Source organism: Salvelinus fontinalis, chromosome 24 (genome assembly GCF_029448725.1).
Source record: "Salvelinus fontinalis isolate EN_2023a chromosome 24, ASM2944872v1, whole genome shotgun sequence".
Classification (NCBI taxonomy): domain Eukaryota; kingdom Metazoa; phylum Chordata; class Actinopteri; order Salmoniformes; family Salmonidae; genus Salvelinus; species Salvelinus fontinalis.
Window position 1 is genome coordinate 25,190,936 of NC_074688.1, and position 23,714 is coordinate 25,214,649.

Sequence of the window (23,714 nt, forward strand, 5' to 3'; positions counted from 1 at the left end):
TGGCCTTTCCTTCCAGTTCTCTGCTGTCAATGACTGGAACGAACTGCAAAAATCACTGAAGCTGGAGACTCATATCTCCCTCACTAACTTCAAGCACCAGCTGTCAGAGCAGCTCACAGATCATTGCACCTGTACATAGCCCATCTGTAAATAGCCCATCCAACTACCTCATCCCCATACTGTATTTATTTAGCTCCTTTGCACCCCAGTATCTCTACTTGCACATTCATCTTCTGCACATCTATCACTCCAGTGTTTAATTGCTATATCGTAATTACCTCACCACTTTGGCCTATTTTATTGCCTTACCTCCCTTACCTCATTTGCACACACTGTATATATACTTTTTCTACTGTATGTCTGTTTATTCCATGTGTAACTCTGTGTTGTTGTATGTGTCTAACTGCTCTGCTTTATCTTGGCTAGGTCGCAGTTGTAAATGAGAACTTGTTCTCAACTAGCCTACCTGGTTAAATAAAGGTGAAATAAAATCAAATAAAAAACAGTAGTTTGTGTAGATTGTTGACAAAAAAATGACAATTAACACAATAAAATGTGAAGAAATCCAAGGGGTCTGAATACTTTTGCAATTTGCAAGGCATCTCCTCATGAGCAACACGTGTTCCATAAAGACCTACCAGCTTGGCCCACTACAATTTCCAGAAATTATACTTTTTGTCCCCCAGCAAGTTTTGAACAAGCATATCTCCTGTCCCTTTTGAGCTGCAGTCATTACATTTTGTACACATTAGCATCTCCTCATGATCCTGTTTTATATCAATGCATCTCCCTATCAGGCAGTGGAGCCAGTTCTCTGACATCCCATCCATTGTGAGCTATCAAGTTTTGATTTCCAAGGGAAAAAAGACTTGATTGTTTTTTATCTTTCTCATTAATCCACGCAACAAACGTGAATAATTGGCACTCATTGGCCCAATGGGGGTGCTGCATAATTTGTGGGGGACAACATGTTTACTCTTGTCTTGTTATTGTGTGTTGTTAAAGGCAACTAGAAGGGGGAAGGGTCATGACAAGAAGAACACTGCATTAAATGCCATGCATGTCAGGAACAGCATTACCCATCAAGTCCAATACACATAAACTCTCAGCAGCGATAGTGCTGAGACCATAGAAAACAATCACATAGAGTAGAATGACAGTGATCAAACCCCAGAAGAAACCCTGTTAGCACAAGACTAAGGTTGCGTCCCAATTCCAAATTGCACCATATTCTCTATATAGTGTGTACTACTTTGACCAGGGCTCTTACCTCAACGAAGGATGAACCTTGGATTCCAAACTCCCCCAAGAGTCTCTGCAACAGGTAACAGATAGACAAGAACAGGACAATATCAGCAAATATGTGCTTGTTAAAGACTGTACGTCAATACAATTTAATCATTAAGTTACATTACATGATGGAGATAGATAAACATCACATATCACAATATTCCAAAACACAATCATGGGAAAACAGTTTGGAAAGCAAATGGCTATTGCTGTAAACAGAAGTCAAAGACAATACTATAATCTGCCTTTTAGTTATCAAAATTCTCTACTTAATTGAGAGAACAGTATAGCCTGTCTTCTTGGCGCCAGCGTTGAGACAACGCATATGGCCGATACCCAGCTCATTTATGACCCAACCCCAGCTCATTTATGACCCAACCCCAGCTCATTTAATCCCTACCATTGTGTCGCTGAGTTGTCATAATGCTTCAGCAAATGTACATCATACCAGGGTTGTTGGAAGATATGTAACCTAATTTATGTCCCAAAAGACAAAAGACACAACTTTTTTTCCCACCATTTTTTTCCTGCATAGGTAGCTATCACAAATTCGACCAAATAAAGATATAAATAGTCACTAACCAAGAAACAACTTAATCAGATGACAGTCTGATAACATATTTATTGTATAGCATATGTTTTGTTAGAAAAATGTGCATATTTCAGGTATAAATCATAGTTTTACATTGCAGCCACCATCACAACTCTCACCAAAGCAACTAGAATAACTACAGAGACCAACGTGAATTACCTAAATACTCATCATAAAACATTTCTGAAAAATACACAGCATACAGCAAATGAAAGACAAAGATCTTGTGAATCCAGACAATATTTCAGATTTTTTAAGTGTTTTACAGCGAAAACACAATATAGCATTATATTAGCTTACTACAATAGCCAACCACACAACAGCATTGATTCAAGCCAACAATAGCGATAACGAATAAACCAGCAAAAGATATTAATTTTTTCACTAACCTTCTCAAACTTCTTCAGATGACAGTCCTATAACATCATATTACACAATACATATAGAGTTTGTTCGAAAATGTGCATATTTAGCGGCACAAATCGTGGTTATACAATGAGAATAGTAGCCAAGCTACCAACAAAATGTCGGGAGAAATCTTGGGAGAGGCACCTAATCTAATCAATAACTAATCATAAACTTGACAAAAAAATACAGGTTGGACAGCAAATGAAAGACACATTAGTTCTTAATGCAACCGCTGTGTTAGATTTTTAAAATTAACGTTACTACGACATACAGCGTGCGTTAAAGCGAGACCGCACCGAAATTAATGGCGGAATAGTAGTTTGACATTTTTCAACAGAACAACGAATTAACATCATAAATAGTTCTTACTTTTTGATGAGCTTCCATCAGAATCTTGGGCAAGTTGTCCTTTGTCCAGAAGAATCGTTGCTCGGTTGTAGATTGTCGCCTTCAACTTTGGAATTAGCAGTAAACATTAGCCATGTGGCGAAGACGTGCCCAACTCACTATAACATAGCACTAAGAAAATTCAGAAAATCGCAATATACTGATATAAAATGATATAACTCGGTTTAAAATAACAACATTGACGTTTTTAACACCTATATCGAATAAAATCAGAGCCAGATATATCTAAGGCCTATAACGAGAGCTTTCCAGAACGCCATCCTGAGGTCTGTCTTGCGTCATGGCGAATGTTGAAAAGAGTGTACCCCACGTACCAAGACCCTTTATGTGGCCTCAGATCTGCCTAGCAACTCCATTCCAATTCTCACTACTTGCTGACATCTAGGGGAAGGGGTATGCAGTGCATGTCGACCAATAGAATACATGCAAATGAATAAACTGACCCTAGAACAGACTGCCTGATTTCAGATTTCTCACTTCCTGACAGGAAGTTTGCTCCAACTTGAGTTCTGTTTTACTCACAGATATAATTTAAACGGTTTTAGAAACTAGAGAGTGTTTTCTATCCAATAGTAATAATAATATGCATATTGTACGAGCAAGAATTGAGTACGAGGCAGTTTAATTTGGGAACGAATTTTACAAAGTGAAAACAGCACCCCCTATTGAGAAAAGGTTTTAACAGGTAGTTTAAGAAAGAAGGTTCATGAAATCAATAATTTGCTTGTAACAGATGACATTCATATTCTGACAATCTCTGAAACTCACTTAGATAATACCTTTGATGATACAGTGGTAGCAATACATGGTTATAACAGAAATGCCAACGGTGGAGGTGTGGCTGTTTGTATTCTAAACAACATACTTGTAAAGCTTAGAGAGGATCTCATGTTAAGCAGGTTAATCTGCCTCATCTAAAGCCTATTCTGGTGGGAAGCTGCTATAGACCACCAAGTATTAAGTGTTAACAGTCAGTACCTGGATAATATGTGTGAAATGCTTGATAATGTATGTGATATCAATAGAGAAGTATATTTTCTGGGTGATTTAAATATTAAATGGTTTTCATCAGGCTGCCCACTCAAGAGAAATAAACTAGTGCCTGCAACCTGGTTCAGGCTATCAATCACCCTACCAGGGTAGTTACAAACAGCACAGGAATTAAATCCTCAACATGTATTGATTACATCTTTACTAATGCTGCAGAAAACTGTTTGAAAGCAGTATCCAAATCCATCGGATGTAGTGATCACAATACAGTAGCCATATCTAGGAAAACCAAAGTTCCAAAGGCTGGGCCTAATATAGTGTATATAAGGTCATACAATAAGTTTTGTAGCGATTCCTATGTTGTTGATAAAGAATATTTATTGGTCCGTGGTGTGTAATGAGGAGCAACCAGATACTGCACTTGACATATTTATTAAATTGCTTATCCCAGTTACTAATAAGTATACACCCAATAAAAAAATGAATGTAAAAACAGTTATATCCCTGTGGATTGAAGCACAAGCATTTCGCTACACTCGCATTAACATCTGCTAACCATGTGTATGTGACAAATACAATTTGATTTGATTTGATTTGGATTGATGAGGAATTGAAAAACTGTATGGTTGAGAGGGAAGGGGCAAAGTAAATGGGAAATATGTCTGGCTGTACAACCGATTGGCAAACGGACTGCAAATTGAGAAATCATGTGACTAAATTGAATTAAAAGAAGAAACTACACTATGAAACAAATATAAATGACATAAAGAATGACAGCAAAAAGCTTTGGAGCACCTTAAATGACATTTTGGGCAGAAAGGCGAACTCCTCTCCATCATTCATTGAATCAGATGGCTCATTCATCACAAAACCCACTGATATTGCCAACTACTTTAATTATTTTTTTCATTGGCAAGATTAGCAAATTTAGGCAGCAATAAGCAGCAACAAACGCTGACACTATACAGCCAAATATATCTGACCAAACTATACAAGTGATTGTTGTCTATCAACAATCTGACAACTGACAACTGGGATGGAAAATTACTGAGGATAATAGCAGATGATATTTTCACATCTTGTCACGATCGTTTGAATGATTGGACCAAGGCGCAGCGTGCGTAGAGTTCCACATGTTTAATAAATAAGAAACTCACCAATAAAACAAAAGAAACCGAAACGTGACGTTCTGGGCTGCTCACAGGCATCTACACAAAAACAAGATCCCACAAACAACAGGTGGGAAAAGGCTGCTTAAATATGATCCCCAATCAGAGACAACGATAGACAGCTGCCTCTGATTGGGAACCATACCAGGCCAACAAAGAAATAGAAAGAATAGATTGCCCACCCTAGTCACACCCTGACCTAACCAAATAGAGAAATAAAAAGGCTCTCAGGTCAGGGCGTGACACATCTTCAATTTAAGCTTACCAGAAAGTGTGTGCCCTCAGGACTGAAGGGAAGCAAAAGTTATTCCCCTACCTATGGATAGTAAAGCCCCCTTCACTGGCTCAAATAGCCAACCAATTAGCCTATACCAACCCTTTGTAAACTTTTGGAAAAAATAGTGTTTGACCAGATACAAGGCTATTTTACAGTAAACAAATTGACAAGGTCAGCACGCTTATAGAGAAGGACATTCAACTAGCACAGCACTTACACAAATGACTGATGATTGGCTGAGAGAAATTTATGATAAAAAGATTGGGGGCTGTTTTGTTAGACATCAGTGCGGCTTTTGACATTATCGATCACAGTCTATTGCTGGTAAAATGTATGTGTTATGGCTTTACACCCTCTACTATATTGTGGATAAAGAGTTATCTGTCTAACAGAAGACAAAGGGTGTACTTTAATGGAAGCCTCTCCAACAAAATCTAGGTAGAATCAGGAATTCCCCAGGGCAGCTGTCTGGGCCTCTTACTTTTTTCAATCTTTACTAATGACATGCCGCTGGCTTTGAGTAAAGCAAGGAATAAGTTAGTCCGACATATTTCAAAAACTCATATCATTGTATTTGGGACAAATCATTAATTAAACCCTAAACCTCAACTAAATCTTGTAATGACTAATGTGGTAATTGAGCAAGTTGAGGAGACTAAACTGCTTGGAGTAATCCTGGATTGTAAACTGTCATGGTCAAAACATATTGATATAACAGTAGCTAGGATGGGGAGAGGTCTGTTCATAATAAAGTGTTGCTCTGCCTTAACAACACTATCAACAAGGCAGGTCCTACAGGCCCTAGTTTTGTCGCACCTGAACTAATGTTCAGTCGTGTGGTCAGATGCCACAAAGAGGGACTTAGGAAAATTGCAATTGGCTCAGAACAGGGCAGCACGGCTGGCCCTTGTATGTACAAAGAGAGCTAACATGAATAATATGCATGTCAATCTCTCCTGGCTCAAAGTGGAGGAGAGATTGAGTACTACATAGAGCCATGACTACAGTACATGGAGCTCTATTCCACATCAAGTAACTCATGCAGCAGTAAAATTAGATAAGAATACACCTTATGGAACAGCGGGGACTGTGAAGCTACACAAACATAGGCACAGACACATGCATACAAACACACGATAACATACGCACTATACACACAAGTACATGGATTTTGGTTGTAGATATGTGGTAGTTAAGTAGAGGCCTGAGGGCACACACTTAATGAGGTCCTGGTCAAAAGTAGTGCACTATATTGGGAATAGGGTGCCATTTAGGACAGAGCAATACTCTATCAATTTGCCTTATGATTTAACTTTTCCCTGACCATGTGTCTTGACCTGGAAAACTCTGGGCACTCAAGTTTTTCCTGTTGTAGGTCCCAGACTTTTCCCCTTATTAAGACACAGATGTTCAGGAAAAACTCCAGGCCCTATTTGTGATAGATGAGTAATTAAGTAAGTCTTGTCCGAGCCAGAACGGCTCATAGGGCAGGAGCCTATCTCCTGTATATCCCCTGGACAGGACACTAGTGAACTGACTCACCACAGCAGACAGACTGGGGATGAGTTTGATAGAGTTCTGTACCTCCTCCTCAGTGACCTCCACCACGGTGCAGTGTTCCTCCTCCAGGGGTAGAAGGTCAGTGCCATCCTCCGTCACCCACGGGTGCTCCTGGCAACACACAGGACAGGGAGGACAATAGTGACACAACACATGAGACAGCTCTACTGGGACAACTCTACTACTTTAAATTTTCATCATTTCAAATGTCAAAGATGGTTTCATGAAGGACTGTTTTTTTTAAAGCACTATTGAAGGTCTAGCTCTGCCCGCTTTCACCTTGATTTTAGGAATGGTGATCCTTGTATAAGGATTTTTATCCAGCATCCTTACAATAAGATCCTTCAACTCCTTGCATACTTCCGGCCTGTGGTACCAAAGAGTGACTGAGAGGAATACCCACCAAACCATCTTCAGTACAGTAACTAGAGTAGCAGTGAATGGCTAAGAACAATAAAACAATACGATTACTATGTTATTATCACGTGCTATTACATGCCATATTGTGAAGTTCTACCCATATTTTAGAGAGGTGCACATAGTGCAGACTAAATATTTGGACATTGCTTTTACATGGTAAATAGTGTCCCTTACTGGAACTCACATGTCTGGGAACTCCACAGGCCTGTTCCTGATCTTATTGTGCAGGCCAATGATGTTTTCATTGATGAAAGGGCACTGAGATAGGAAGATAGTGAAGAAAAAAACATTAAAATGTTGCTATAAAGAGATAGGCTACATGTATACACATGCTGTCTGTTTCCCATATAAAGCATTCAATTGATTTATTTTAAAAGCATTATTACGTGAGATGCATCGGTTGATCGAACAATATTTGTAGTTATCAGCATAATGGACACAGTAACTCAGATGAGAAACCAGCAGGCCAAAACAATCCATGGCAGAATACCGTACATTATGATAATAACAGAACCTACCTTTCCATAGACAAAGCAGTACAGGGTGACTCCCATGGCCCACACATCCAAGGCCTAACAAACATGAACATTGACCATTACTTTACAAAGAGAGCTTGCTGTATATTTTACAGTACAGTAAAATTTTGACCTTTGATACCAAGTACTTTTCTAATTATTTTTGATACCAGTCAATACAATACATTTTCATGCGGTAAATTAAATTTCTACGATATAATCAAAGATTAATTATCTAATTAGATAAATTAGCGATTAGTGTCTAACCTTGCCAGTAAAGCTCTGTTCATGGTCAGTCATCATCTCGGGGGCCATGAAGGCTGGAGTCCCTGCTGAGCTGGACAGGAGAGCATCACTCCCCTCAAACTGGCTACTGACACCAAAGTCTGCAATCTTCACATGCCCATTGTCTCCCAGCAACAGGTTGGAAGGCTTGATGTCTCTGTGGATGATCTTCTGGTAGTGCACTGGGAGGAAGAGGTAACAGGGAAAAATGACAGGAGACACTGATTTAGCTCTTTTTTTAAAAAATCAACTTTTATACGTCTATGAACAGCATTGACCGAGTGATTTAGGTCTTGATATTCAGCTGTCAAAGCACCAATTGGTCCTGTCTTTTCAGAACATATCTGACTAGTGACTTTTAAACCAATGTTTTTGCTAAAGCGTGAGCAGGGTTAACAGCATGCTGCAGGTCTCTGAGCAGAAGGCTAGTAGGTCTTACGTCCCAAATGGCACTCTATTCCCTATTTAGTGCACTACTTTTGACCATGGCCCATAGGGCTCGGGTCAAAAGTAGTGCACTATATAGGGAATAGGACGCCATTTGGGACGAAATCCAGGTGGCGGACTCACAGTATTCAATCCCGGGGTGATGTCTCTGAAGTAGAAGCGGGCTTGTCCCTCTGTGAAGGGAGTGTCTGAGGGCACCTCCATCACTGGGCTAGGGCCAAGGAAAAGCAACAGAGACAGGCAAAGGTAATCAAGCATCACCGCCATAATATTCCAAACAGTAAAAATGCCTGAACCTTGTCATTGTTATCTTATGTCCCTTAACAATGGATATCTTATATTCACAAAATTCAGTAACTGGATGAGTTATATACTAATAACTAAATTCATCCTTTCAGTGTTATATATAATAATAATATAAGCCATTTAGCAGACGCTTTTAGCCAAAGTGAATTACAGTCATGCATGCATACATTTTGCATATGGGTGGTCCCGTGAATCAAACCCACTACCCTGGTGTTACAAGTGCCATGCTCTACCAGCTGAGCTACAAAGGACCAGTGTTATAATTTACATTTACATTTACATTTAAGTCATTTAGCAGACGCTCTTATCCAGAGCGACTTACAAATTGGTGCATTCACCTTATGACATCCAGTGGAACAGCCACTTTACAATAGTGCATCTAAATCTTTTAAGGGGGGGGGGATGTCAGAAGGATTGCTTTATCCTATCCTAGGTATTCCTTAAAGAGGTGGGGTTTCAGGTGTCTCCGGAAGGTGGTGATTGACTCCGCTGTCCTGGCGTCGTGAGGGAGTTTGTTCCACCATTGGGGTGCCAGAGCAGCGAACAGTTTTGACTGGGCTGAGCGGGAACTGTACTTCCTCAGTGGTAGGGTGGCGAGCAGGCCAGAGGTGGATGAACGCAGTGCCCTTGTTTGGGTGTAGGGCCTGATCAGAGCCTGAAGGTACTGAGGTGCCGTTCCCCTCACAGCTCCGTAGGCAAGCACCATGATCTTGTAGCGGATGCGAGCTTCAACTGGAAGCCAGTGGAGAGAGCGGAGGAGCGGGGTGACCTGAGAGAACTTGGGAAGGTTGAACACCAGACGGGCTGCGGCGTTCTGGATGAGTTGTAGGGGTTTAATGGCACAGGCAGGGAGCCCAGCCAACAGCGAGTTGCAGTAATCCAGACGGGAGATGACAAGTGCCTGGATTAGGACCTGCGCCGCTTCCTGTGTGAGGCAGGGTCGTACTCTGCGGATGTTGTAGAGCATGAACCTACAGGAACGGGCCACCGCCTTGATGTTAGTTGAGAACGACAGGGTGTTGTCCAGGATCACGCCAAGGTTCTTAGCGCTCTGGGAGGAGGACACAATGGAGTTGTCAACCGTGATGGCGAGATCATGGAACGGGCAGTCCTTCCCCGGGAGGAAGAGCAGCTCCGTCTTGCCGAGGTTCAGCTTGAGGTGGTGATCCGTCATCCACACTGATATGTCTGCCAGACATGCAGAGATGCGATTCGCCACCTGGTCATCAGAAGGGGGAAAGGAGAAGATTAATTGTGTGTCGTCTGCATAGCAATGATAGGAGAGACCATGTGAGGTTATGACAGAGCCAAGTGACTTGGTGTATAGCGAGAATGGGAGAGGGCCTAGAACAGAGCCCCATAATGTAATGCAATACAGTATATTTCAGAAAGGGGTAAAACTTACCCTTTTGGCATTAACCCAAAGGCTAGAAAATAAACAAACAGAGAATGAAAGGACTAGTCAGAGCTCAGATTAGTCACCAGAGTCTCTGGGTTCGCCCCCAGGCTCTGTCGCAGCCGGCCGCGACCGGGAGGTCCGTGGGGCGACGCACAATTGGGCTAGCGTCGTCCGGGTTAGGGAGGGTTTGGCCGGTAGGGATTTCCTTGTCTCATCGCGCTCCAGCGACTCCTGTGGCGGGCTGGGCGCAGTGCGCGCTAACCAAGGGGGCCAGGTGCACGGTGTTTCCTCCGACACATTGGTGCGGCTGGCTTCCGGGTTGGAGGCGCGCTGTGTTAAAGAAGCAGTGCGGCTTGGTTGGGTTGTGCCTCGGAGGACGCATGGCTTTCGACCTTCGTCTCTCCCGAGCCCGTACGGGAGTTGTAGCGATGAGACAAGATAGTAATTACTAGCGATTGGATACCACGAAAATTGGGGAGAAAAGGGGATAAAATTTTAAAAAATAAAATAAAATAAAAAGAAAAAAAATAAAAAATAAAAAAAAGAGCTCACATTAGTTTCTATGTAATTAACAAACTGGATAGACTGTATTATAGTCTACAAACTATGGACCTAGTACCAGGAGATACAACAGAAAACATACATTTACCACATAACACCTTATTTCACCATTTAGTGCACTGAGATGAATGCATACTTACCCATGTGGAGATTATCTTCAGCAGGATCATCAAGAACCTACAATTGGAAAGTGTAAATCGATTAAATTAATGCAACTACATGTAATAGTAGAACCTTTTAAATCTTCCACTTATGTATGTCAGTGTGTTCACCTCCACCAAATTGACAATGTTAAGGTGGTCTAGTTTCTTCAGGATGGCGATCTCCTGGTAGATTCTCTCCAGCGGCCCCAGGGGTTTGGGTGGCAGTCCCTGTTCTGTGCTGGCTCCTCGAGGAGGCGGACGCCCTATAACCAACCACAATTATATATAGTGATATACTGTATATAGTGGTGAGCATCACCAGTTAATGTTCATATCGGTAATAAATAACATACTAAAGACTTAAAAGGAAAAATTACACCTACAAGGAAATCCACACATCTTCATCAACTTATTTTTTGAAAAAACTTTCATTGCCTATGAAAGGAAAGACATGATCAGATTGCTCCTATGGTATAAGAGCCAATCAGGCCAAAACAGAGTGTTGAGTAACTGTACATTTCTCTGCTTCCACAAAGGGGATGATAATGAATGGAATGTGCAGAGCTGGAAAGATGCTTACATAGTATTGTTCATCATCTTCATTGTAAGCTAATCTCACCACCCCATATAAGCCCTACAATATAAAAAGAAGAGAGTCTGACAGCATCCTTTTTACTTATTACACAAGAATGTTATGACATTTTTTTTTCTCTTGTCAGAAATTCAGCATCTAGTTTTGATATACAGTTTTGTATCAGACTGAGTATTCTAACTTTTCTTTTCTTACCTTTCCAATCTCATCCTTCAACTTGTATTGGTTGAGCTCGATACAATTCTAGGGAGAAACAAAGTGAAGGGTATTTAGTGGTGGGATATTGCACATTGACTACACATTATTTAGGCTCATGCCTATTTATTTTGAGACTTCATAGATGAATCCCAAATGGAACCCTATCCCCCATATACTGCGTCCTGAATGGCACCCTATTCCCTTATGGGCCCTTGTCAAAAGTAGTACACTATATAAGGAATAGGGTGCCATTTGGGACACAGCCCTGACCTCCATTTGGGATGCATCCTTGATCTCTGACCTGGGAATCTGAGATGGACACCCGCTTGGACTCGATGGTGGGCTGTCGAGCCTCTCGCGGCTGGGTCGATCGCTCCATCAATGATAGCTTCCTGTCTGACAATGACAGCTTCCGGCGCGCTGGTGCAGGGGGCCTTCGGTGACCGTTGGGAGGGTCATCCGGTTGGATACCACGCTCATGGCGGCCACCATGTCGGCCAGCTCTGCATTGTGCTCAGAGTCCAGCTCTGCCAGTCCATCAGTGTCTTCACTCATGGCTGTCCCTGTCCTTGTCCCATGTCCCGGTTAAATCACAGATAATTGCATTGAGGACATACTTAAATGCATTGTACAGCCTTACCCCAATTCATGGACAAACGATCCATAGGTATCAGCCTACTCAATGACACCAGCAGATTACAATTCTGAAGAGTTTACACAAATATTAGCGTCGTAGCACTTACAGTTGAAGTCGTAAGTTTACATACAGGTTGGAGTCATTAAAACTCATTTTTCATCCACTCCACAAATTTCTTGTTAACAAACTATAGTTTTGGCAAGTCGGTTAGGACATCTACTTTGTGCATGACACAAGTAATTTTTCCAACAATTGTTGACAGACAGATTATTTCACTCACTGTATCACAATTCCAGTGGGTCAGAGGTTTACATACACTAAGTTGACTGGGCCTTTAAACAGCTTGGAAAATTCCAGTAAATTATGTCTTGGCCTTAGAAGCTTCTAATAGGCTAAATTACATAATTTGAGTCAATTGGAGGTGTACCTGTGGATGTATTTCAAGGCCTACCCTCAAACTCAGTGCCTCTTCGCTTGACACCAACAAACTAACATGGTCCAAGCACACCAAGACAGTCGTGAAGAGGGCACGACCAAACCTATTTCCCCTCAGGAGACTAAAAAGATTTGTCATGGGTCCTCAGATCCTCAAAAGGTTCTACAGCTGCACCATCGAGAGCGTCATGACTGGTTGCATCACTGCCTGGTATGGCAACTGCTCGGCCTCCGACCGCAAGGCACTACAGAGGGTAGTGCGTACGCCCCATTACATTACCGGGGCCAAGCTTCCTGCTATCCAGGACCTTTATACCAGGTGGTGTCAGAGGAAGGCCCTAAAATTGTCAAAGACTCCAGCCACTCTAGTCATAGACTGTTCTATCTGCTACCACATGGCAAGTGGTACCAGAGTGCCAAGTCTAGTCTCCTGAACATCTAATCTAATGGCTACCCAGACTATTTGCATTCCCCCCCCTATTTTACACTGCTGCTACTCTCTGTTGTTATCATCTATGCATAGTCACTTTAATAACTCTACCTACATGTACATACTACCTCAACTAACCGGTGCCCACGCATATTGACTCTGTACTGGTACCCCCCTCTATATAGTCTCGCTATTGTTGTTTTAATGCTGCTCTTAATTACTTGTTACTTTTATTTCTTATTCTTATCCGTATTTTTTAAAACTGCATTGCTGGTTGGGGGCTCGTAAGTAAGCATTTCACTAAGGTCTACTACACCTGCTGTATTCGGCGCATGTGACTAATGGAATTTGATTTGATTTGATTTGATAAAAATCTGTCCGTTTAAGCTAGGGATACATGATCCAACTGAAGGTCCCCAATACCAGTTGAAAAAATTGATGGAAGTATTTATGAAGACTGTTTAGTGCCAAAAAATAATGGGTTAAATACATGCAAAAAAATATATATCTTATACTGTATGTCTCAGATATAGGACAGACACTTCAGAACAAACTGCTTTTGATTTTGGGGGGTACTATCTGTTGTTCCATGTAGTGAATCTGTTATTAACTGTGTTTATATGGGCTAATAGCAGTAAGGCCAAACAAAAAATGTTTAATCAAATAATTTTGTATTATATTTTTTTGATACTTAAGGGGTTTTAAAATTCAAAATCCCAGGCGTAGACAGGGCTTGAACCACAGGCTGTTCAGGCTTTTGTTGCAGACCAGTCCGACCTCCCTTGATTCTACTACTCTTGGTCATGTTGAGCAATTGATTAATAAAACAGGTGTGGTATAATGGTGATTGAACAAAAGCCTGCTCATGCTGTGGCTCTGAGAGCAGGGTTAGCCACCCCTGACAAATACTGTAGGAAATAACATACTGTTATGATTTTTATGAATAATGACTAAATAATGTATACATTTAACATAGAACTATAAATAACAGAATCCTACCCTGTCACTGTATGATTGTATGAAATTTATTAGAATCATAAATCTATAAATCTGATGTGTGTAGTTTGTCAGAATTAGAACAAGGACTTTTTGTTCCTTTTTAGTATGTAAGCAGGGTGCAAGTGTGAAACAAATGATAAGAGGAGCTATCGACAGACAAGCTGTACTACTGTGTTCCTTTCAGGACATTCTGTCCCCACCCAAGGAGGGGAGAGACCTTGGGCTTGTAGTGGATTGTATAACAGGTGGCAGACAATGTATGAGAAGGAGAAGACTTGTGAACTATATTGTCATTGTCTTAGAGGAGGAGGGACAGTTATGACAAAATGAGAGGTATACAAACCAATGTACATGTAAGGATGGGGAGCGCTCTCGTAAATAAACATGCTGACTATGGTAGACTGGCCTCTGTCTGTTTCATTTTAATAAGAACCTTACACATTTTTAGTAACAGACAGCATTAATTATTAGTATTAATTGAAGTTCAGTTTATGAACATTGAGAACAAAATTCTCTTAACACATACTGTTAGGAAAATACCTGTTAAAAAAAAGTCATAAGATGTGCTTATGAATATAAACACTATATTTAAATGAAGATCAACACAACTTCCACTTTGTTCTCTCTTTGGGATTTCAGCGAATTCCAATAGTGAGGAGCATCACGTCTCAAAGGATCCAGACTTTAAACTCCTGAAAGATAAAGTTAAACCTCTGAGATTCAAGCACCATCTACAATTCATTAGATGACTTCATTCATGAAATGATTCATTCAAAAATAATGATTTCACAACAGGCATATCATAAAATGACCACTCAGTTAGATCTTTCTAAACAAATAAAATCAAATTGTATTTGTCACATGCGCCGAATACAACAGGTGTAGTAGACCTTACAGTGAAATGCTTACTTACTACAAGCCCTTAGCCAACAATGCAGTTTCAACAAAAATACCTAAAAAAAAGTAACAAATAAAAGTAACAAATAATTAAAGAGCAGCAGTAAAATAACAATAGTGGGGCTATATACAGGGGGTACCGGTACAGAGTCAATGTGCGGGGGCACCGGTTAGTCGAGGTAATTGAGGTAATATGTAATATGTACATGTAGGTAGAGTTATAAAAGTGACTATGCCTAGATAACAGAGAGTAGCAGCAGTGTAAAGGGGGGGGGGGGGGGGGGGGGGGCAATGCAAATAGTCTGGGTAGCCATTTGATTAGATGTTCAGGAGTCTTATGGCTTGGGGGTAGAAGCTGTTTAGAAGCCTCTTGGACCTAGACTTGACCCTCCGGTACCACTTGCCGTGCGGTAGCAGAGAGTATAGTCTAGTCTGGGGTAGCCATTTGATTAGATGTTCTGGAGTCTTATGGCTTGGGGGTAGAAGCAGTTTAGAAGCATCTTGGACCTAGACTAGGGCCTTCCTCTGACATCGCCTGGTATAGAGGTCCTGGATGGCAGGAAGCTTGGCCCCGGTGATGTAGTGGGCCGTACGCACTACCCTCTGTAGCCTTGCGGTTGGCGGCCGAGCAGTTGCCATACCAGGTAGTGATGCAGCCCGTCAGGAGGCTATCGAACAAGTACTTTTATTTCTGTCAACTCATATACAAGTTTTTGGAAAACTCTTCAGAATTCTAGTCTGTTGGTGTCACCGAGTTCGCTGATACCCCAATTCATGAACCCAAGATCCATAGGTAAGGCTGTACAGTGAATATAAGTATGCCCCAATGCAATTCTAATGTATAATACATCCACAGTGCGATTTCAAATTATTTGGACTTTTTATGTGCCAAATTAACTAATTGTCTTTGTTGAATTTATATAACAACATTCTAACCTTGTTTAGCATTATCTAGTCCAAATATGGTATTAATCCACTATTTGTATCACTTTCACAGCTACCCTAACCGTTAAATTGTATTTTTATTTAACCAGGTATGTTGACTGAGAAAACATTGTCATTTAAAGCAATGACCTGGGGAATAGTTACAGGGGAGACAAGATGAATGAGACAATTGGAAGCTGGGGATAATTAGGTGGCCACTAGGGCCAGATTGGGAATTTAGCCAGGACACCGGGGTTAACACAACTACTATTATGATAAGTGCCATAGGATACTTAGTGACCACACTTGTTCAGCGTCCCATCCGAAATACCCTACACAGAGAAATGTACCCAATCACTGCCCTGAGGCATTGGGATCTTTTTTTTTCTTCAGAGAAAAGAGTGTCTCCCGATGGCCCTCCAACATCACCTGGTCTCCCATCCAGGGACTGACCTGGACACACCCGGCTTAGCTCCAGAAGCAAGCCAGCAGTGAGATGCAGGGTGGTATCAACTTCAGTGAGGTAGGGACGTCCCCGGATAGCATGGACCATAAAGGAGACGAAGTGTTCTGATTGGCCCTGACGCCTTTAGAGCAAGTCTCAAAGCCACCCCCGTAGGCGGGGTTTAGGACTTTGTGGCTGTGGTAACTAGTGACGACCCTCCCGCGATATACCAGTAATACAACACTCAATGTCATCTCAGAAACGCGTGTGCTTCTCAAACCTACAGCAGAGGACGACACTTTCCATCTTTATTTTGGAGCGTGGTCTACGTTGCTCTTCATTGGAAGGGCAAACTGCAGTTTTATGGTGAAGATAATGACACTGTCATGTCATTACGAGCTACTGGTGTGATGATCATGCGTAATTAAGCACCCGATGTGCATCATGGGGACCAAATAAAGGAACATTTCCAGATAAAAAGTATGTTGCTTGGACATGTTGCCTAGGCATTGCGACTCAAAGTCAGTATCTGACCAATTAAGGGGTTTGAGGACTGTTGAATTGCGGGAGCTTCTGCAGGATGAGGAATAAATTAGGCAGATCATGAGATTCAGCCAAAAGGTATTTTCCCTTTATTTACTGAAAATCCTACACACCGTTTGATGTTACTCTGTGTATAAAGAGTGTTTTGTTTCTTGTTTTTTAGTGATGCAACTTCTTATTCACTTTAGAATGGATATATTTTGAGGGTCAGCAAATATTTCAATAAATTTATTAGTTCCTGTAAAATATGACTGAATACAGGGTATTATTAGGGTCATTAGTAAGATATGACAAACATTTTGGGGGGGAATGTCATTATCCTGTCCAGTTTCAGGGGCTTCAGGGGCCAAAGGAGACTGTGTTGGTCTCCAACAGTAGATTGGCAGAGACCAGTCTCTCTCATGAGCCAGAGCTCAGCACTGGTAAGCTATGGTTAGCCAAGAAGTACCAGGAACTGGAGAAACTTACCAATACCATCCAAGCCAAACATAACCAACTTGGTGAGTTTGAATGTCACATTTGTATATATTATTTTAGGGAACATTAAAGTTCCAGAATGCTTGTTATTCTCTCCAACTGCTTCTGCAATTTTGTCAGTTAGTCAAAACCGTGTTTATGCCCTTTTTATTATACAAATATACTGTTGCCTTCCTAGTAGTTTTACTAGAGAAACATAGTCTTCACATGATCCAGTGGCTTCTCCTGAAGAAGCTGGCTCACTCTGACGAAGGATGTGCAGTAAGGCTGGAATAATTGTGTAACACAAAAGATCAATTAACCTGTCTAGCCCCGGAACTCCTCCCACATTCCACTGAAAAGGCAGAGCGCGAAATTCAAAATATATTTTGTAGAAATATTAAACTTTCACACATTAACAAGTCCAATACAGCAAATGAAAGATAAACATCTTGTGAATCCAGCCAACATGTCCGATTTTTAAAATGTTTTACAGAGAAAACACCACATATTTATGTTAGCTCACCACCAAATACAAAAAAGGACAGACATTTTTCACAGCACAGGTAGCATGCACAAAACCAACCTAACTAACCAAGAACCAACCAAACTAACCAAGAAACAACTTCATCAGATGACAGTCTTATAACATGTTATACAATAAATCTATGTTTTGTTCGAAAAATGTGCATATTTGAGGTATAAATCAGTTTTACATTGCAGCTACCATCACAGCTACCGTCAGAAATAGCACCGAAGCAGCCAGAGTAATTACAGACACCAACGTGAAATACCTAAATATTCATCATAAAACATTTCTGAAAAATACATGATGTACAGCAAATGAAAGACAAGCATCTTGTGAATCCAGCCAATATTTCCGATTTCTTAAGTGTTTTACAGCGAAAACACAATATAGCATTATATTAGCTTACCACAATAGCCAGAAACACAAGCCATTTACCAGCAGCAAAAGTTAGCGATCGTAACAAACCAGCAAAATATATATAATTTTTGACTAACCTTGATAAGCTTCATCAGATGACAGTCCTATAACATCAGGTTATACATACACTTATGTTTTGTTCGAAAATGTGCATATTTAGAGCTGAAATCAGTGGTTATACATTGTGCTAACGTAGCATCTTTTTCCCACAATGTCCAGATATTTTTCTGACACTCACATATTCTGACCAAATAACTATTCATAAACATTACTAAAAAATACATGTTGTATAGGAAATGATAGATACACTAGTTCTTAATGCAATCGCTGTGTTAGAATTCTAAAAATAACTTCATTACGACATGCAGTTTACGTTATGGCGAGAGCATGCCCAAAATCTGGGCGCAAACTACTAGTTCACATGTTCGACAGATATATGAAATAGCATCATAAAATGGGTCCTACTTTTGATGATCTTCCATCAGAATGTTGTACAAGGGGTCCTTTGTCGGGAACAATCGTTGTTTGGTTTTAGAATGTCCTCTTCTCCAGTCAATTAGCACGGAAAGCTAGCAAAGTGGCGCGAAGCTCTCCTTCGTGAACAAACGCAGACAAAGCAACACGCCTAACGTCACGAAAAAATTTCAATAATCTGATAAAACTATATTGAAAAAACATACTTTACGATGATATTGTCACATGTATCAAATAAAATCAAAGCCGGAGATATTAGTCGTCTATAACGACAGCTTTACAGAAGGCAATACCAGGTCCCTTCTCGCGCGTTCCAGAAAACAGGAAATTGGGGTCATGCCAAGAGCTTTTATTCGACCTCAGATCATGTTATACACTCCATTTCTTCTCTCACTGCCTGTTGACATCTAGTGGAAGGCGTATGAAGTGCATGTATACTAATAAATATCAAGCACATTTATAGGCAGGCCCTAGAACAGAGCATCGATTTCAGATTTTCCACTTCCTGTCAGGAAGTTTGCTGCAAAATGAGTTCTGTTTTACTCAGATATAATTCAAACGGTTTTAGAAACTAGAGTGTTTTCTATCCAATAGTAATAATAATATGCATATTGTACGAGCAAGAATAGAGTACGAGGCCGTTTAAATTGGGCACAATTTTCCCCCAAAGTGTAAATAGCGCCCTCTATCCTCTTTCAGCATGACAATGATCCCAAACACACCGCCCGGGCAACGAAGGAGTGGCTTCGTAAGAAGCATTTCAAGGTCCTAGAGTGGCATAGCCAGCCTCCAGATCTCAACCCCATAGAAAATCTTTGGAGGGAGTTGAAAGTCCGTGTTGCCCAGCAACAGCCCCAAAACATCACTGCTCTAGAGGAGATCTGCATGGAGGAATGGGCCAAAATACCAGCAACAGTGTGTGAAGACCTTGTGAAGACTTACAGAAAACGTTTGACCTCTGTCATTGCCAACAAAGGGTATATAACAAAGTATTGAGATGAACTTTTCTTATGACCAAATACTTATTTTCCACCATAATTTGCAAATAAATTCATTAAAAATCCTACAATGTGATTTTCTGGGGGATAAAAATCTAATTTTGTCTGTCATAGTTGAAGTGTACCTATGATGAAAATTACAGGCCTCTCTCATCTTTTTAAGTGGGAGAACTTGCACAACTGGTGGCTGACTAAATACTTTTTTGCCCCACTATAACAGTTATTTGAATAGGTAACCCCTCTAAACACTGAGCAGAAAAAGGCTACCACAGACAGCTATTCTGAAATTCAGTTATTTTACTAATGAAAAAACTATATTTTAATAACAGGACATAATAAATAACATATTTAAGACATCCTATATTCATAATTATTTTGGACTCTTCAAGGCTTGGTCCAAAATTACAGTTACTGCATATCAGCAGTAATAAAATAATATCAAACAACTTCACATACAGTTGTAAAAAGCACAGTACCACCTCCTTATTTAAAAGTTAATGGTTATGACATTGCATTGCTTACTAGAATGTTGGATTATTTGTTATGAATACAAAACCACTAGGTTCATGGATATTTTGAGGTAAAGTTCTCATACGTTACAAATAGGTATTATAAATAACACAACTTCAATAACATTTGAAGGTCACATTATGCACCCTATCGACCAGCGAGGAAGCATAATACAGTATCCCTAACCTAAACGCAAGTTAGATAAACCACTATCAAGCCATTCATTCCATTACTGAGTCACAAAGTTGTATCAATAGTCCATGGTGTGGTCCATGGTCTCGCTGTCTGGGACAAGGCCTCATGGAGACACGTTGGGTCACACATCCCTGCACGGGGCGTACTTTCCTGTACAGAAGTCAGACTCATAGCTTAAGTGTCAGTCTGTTTGTGCTATCATGCCAACTCCTTGTCACTCAAACATATCAGGGACCAGGCTAATACTTGTGTGGTTCCTCCTTTAGATGAAAATGTGCTCTGCCTATACAGGCGGTCATGACTTGAACATCATAGTCAGTAAGAGAAATCCACACAGCAGTCAGTCAGGATGAGACAGGTTAGATAGGAGACTCCCAGGACTGCTGTACTCTCATCACGTGTTTCTTGATTTGCTCATATGTGACAAACATTACGATGTTCCAGGAGCCAAGGCGAAGGAAAGAAGGCATGAACCTGGAGGGTAAAGAGAATCAGACTATTTAACCAAGCAGAACGATTTGCTTAATTCACTGTTCATATCTAGGAATCTTGATTCAGCCAAAGATGATTTGAAAGCAATTGGAATTTAGAAATGGCTTTTGATTACTACTCACCCTTTATAGAAGGCTTTGGGTCCCTCATTTCTCATCATCGTAACAGCACAGTTAATAGCACTGTTGTATTTTCCAGCTGAAGAGTTCATGAACCGGGTCTTCACTACATCTACAGGAGACGCCACAATAGTGGTGATGAAACCAGCACTGAAGGCTGCTGTGAAATGGCAGGGCAGGTTATCTGAAAAAACAACAAAACACTTTGAAGTACTTGAAACGATTCAAATGTACCCTGTGTGGTGTAAAACAAATCACATGCCTGCTTACCAGTCATGATGTTATACTGCAGGATAAGTTCCTTGATGATGTCATAAGTCACCAGCTCCGAACAGTTCACTATGGCGTTACGAGTTATGTTTGGGCCACAACCTGAAGGAAAATTATGAATGAAACTGGTAATTACAATTACGGAATCATCTTCTTTATTTTATAATTTTTTTATCTTTATTTAACTAGGCAAGTCAGTTAAGAACAAATTCTTATTTTCAATGACGGGCTAGGAACAGTGGGTTAACTGCCTTGTTCAGGGGCAGAACGACGGATTTTTACCGTGTCAGCTTGGGGATTCAATCTTTTATGCACGTAAAGCAAATGTTCCTAATTGGACTGAAATTCAGACTGCATTAGGCCTACCTTTCCAGAGCCCTCTGATGCCCTCAGTCCTGGCGATGGTCCTGTAGGCATCCATGGTGCCGCTATATCTCTTCACCCCCTCTGCTTCTGCTCCCCTGACTTGAGCTTGGAACCGCACTTTCACCACATCTGTTGGCTGAGCAAAGGCTACTGCCATGGCCCCGGTCGTACAGCCTGCCATCAGTCGACTCCCAATGCCTGCATCTATGAGAGTAGAGAGGAGTAGCGAGGATGAGAGATGCAGTCATAAAACACCATGCCACATTCTTTCAGCCACATTCATGATATTCTACTTGCACTAAATCAGATAAAAATGTAATTGAGAGATAAATAAAATTAAAATGTCCATTAGGTTACGTACTGTCTGTTCCCCGGGTGTAGAACTGCTTCATGGAGTCATAGAGGCCGATGCGGACCGAGGCAAAGCTCATCTGTCTCTGGAGGCCTGCCACCAGGCCATTGTAGAGGCTCCTGGGCCCCTCTGTCTTCACCATGGTGTTGATGGTGCCAAACACACCTCTGTACTTCACCACCATCTTCCCTTCAGAGGACTTGGACTCGCCCTGGATCTAAGAAAGACAAACACAAGTGTTAATTCATCTTTATATTGAAAGTAATCCTAGTGACACAATTCAATCAAGACAGAATACCTTTACATAATCATTATGTAGAACATGGCTACATTGCAATGACCATACTAACATACCACTTAAGAGTACATGTCCAATATATTGCATCGTTCTAAATAGTATACTAGTGAAGATAATGGAACAGAAACCATTACTTACCTTTTAAGCATAATCATGGTTGCAAAAATCACTGTACTGTATGTAAAGCATGTGCACCCTCTCACCTGCAGCCTAACTTTAGCTGTGTCCAAAGGGAAGGTGATCAGGTCAGCAAAACAGGCTGCAGTTCCAGCGCCAAAGAACTTAACAGCAGCTGTAGGGGCCAAGTCTGTGGGCTTCACTCCAGCCATGACTGAGATGGTGCAGATAATTTCCCAAAGAGTACTGAAGGTCTTACAAGTACAGTAGATAGACCGTAGTTTAATAGGTTCTGTCCGTTCCTAAAGAGAATAGAGCAAATAGTAAGTAATCAGAATGAATCAAAGAACACATAAAGATGGCTTTTTAGTCAGTATTCATTGAATGATTATTGTAAGCACCCCAAATCTCACTTACTTAGACAGATGCAAGTGATATTCAAGTTTCAGGTATTGGAAAGTTATCTTTATGAATGTAAGATCCTCTTGTCTTTTGTTGTTCCATAAAATTGCTCCAAAAAAGCATACCACCGCCTGTGAAACATATGAACATGAAACAAATATGAAAAAAATACTTTGGCATGCCCTATAAGCATGTGTAAAATTAATATAAGCTTTTAAAATGTGGAGTACAATTTAGGTCATATCTCAAATTCTAAATTGAAGCTGTAGATAAATGTTAAGCAGACATTAGATGGGTAAAATGGATATTGAACAAACTAGCAATATAACTAATATTGGTATAACATTATGCTTACCTGATTGGAATGAAAAGTACTGTAATCCAAAATTTGAATTGAGAGGTTCTATTGAGGAGCACTGGCTTGAGAGAGTTAGGATTTGATTCTCACGCCCTGGGGTGGGTGTGGATTATTATAGCCTGCCCATCCCTTGTCACACATTGTTCCATGACATACATTGACCTGAAAAGTATGCGTAAGCTCGTGTCATACATGAGATATGTTGACACATGGCTGGCTCAATGATTTATCTAGTATGTGATAACAATGATCCGATTTTGTTATCGATTCAAACCAAATGAGTCAAGATTCCACACTTTCAACTGCATTTAGCTTTTTTTGGTAAAAAAAACATTACTCCAAAGATGTGTATTCAAACCATGATGAAAGGTTCATAAAAACTATTTCGCCCTTTTGGGAGTACAAGACAGTATGCAACATTATGTCAGTCAGTCTCACAGTTTACAACAGTCAATGCTCTGTTGAACCTTAAAGAAACATATGCATTTAAT

The 23,714-nt window shown here is 40.6% G+C and overlaps 1 protein-coding gene and 1 pseudogene across 1 annotated transcript; both read right to left on the reverse strand.

Annotated features, from left to right (window-relative positions):
* Window positions 1–1,105: 1,105 nt before the first annotated feature.
* LOC129822498 (calcium/calmodulin-dependent protein kinase kinase 1-like) lies at window positions 1,106–12,115 on the reverse strand (annotated as a pseudogene).
* Window positions 12,116–20,021: 7,906 nt separating this feature from the next.
* On the reverse strand, window positions 20,022–23,643 carry LOC129822222 (mitochondrial uncoupling protein 2-like). The gene is made up of 8 exons (XM_055880310.1): window positions 23,221–23,643; window positions 22,881–22,996; window positions 22,550–22,765; window positions 22,058–22,265; window positions 21,697–21,900; window positions 21,331–21,432; window positions 21,064–21,244; window positions 20,022–20,923 (listed from the first exon to the last, which is right to left on the reverse strand). Exons 3-8 carry the CDS (start codon window positions 22,673–22,675, stop codon window positions 20,809–20,811), a joined length of 936 nt encoding a protein of 311 aa, XP_055736285.1. The 5' UTR covers window positions 22,676–22,765; window positions 22,881–22,996; window positions 23,221–23,643; the 3' UTR covers window positions 20,022–20,808.
* Between the last annotated feature and the right edge of the window lie 71 nt (window positions 23,644–23,714).

What these genes read in the sequence shown, in the direction of transcription:
- LOC129822222 (XM_055880310.1), bottom strand. Translation starts at nt 22,675, where the DNA reads ATGGCTGGAGTGAAGCCCACAGACTTGGCCCCTACAGCTGCTGTTAAG. An exon ending in CAGCTAAAGTTAGGCTGCAG is followed by an intron (nt 22,266 to 22,549) that starts GTGAGAGGGTGC and finishes TGTCTTTCTTAG; the next exon opens with ATCCAGGGCGAGTCCAAGTC. An exon ending in CCCAAAGCCTTCTATAAAGG is followed by an intron (nt 20,924 to 21,063) that starts GTGAGTAGTAAT and finishes TTTACCCTCCAG; the next exon opens with GTTCATGCCTTCTTTCCTTC.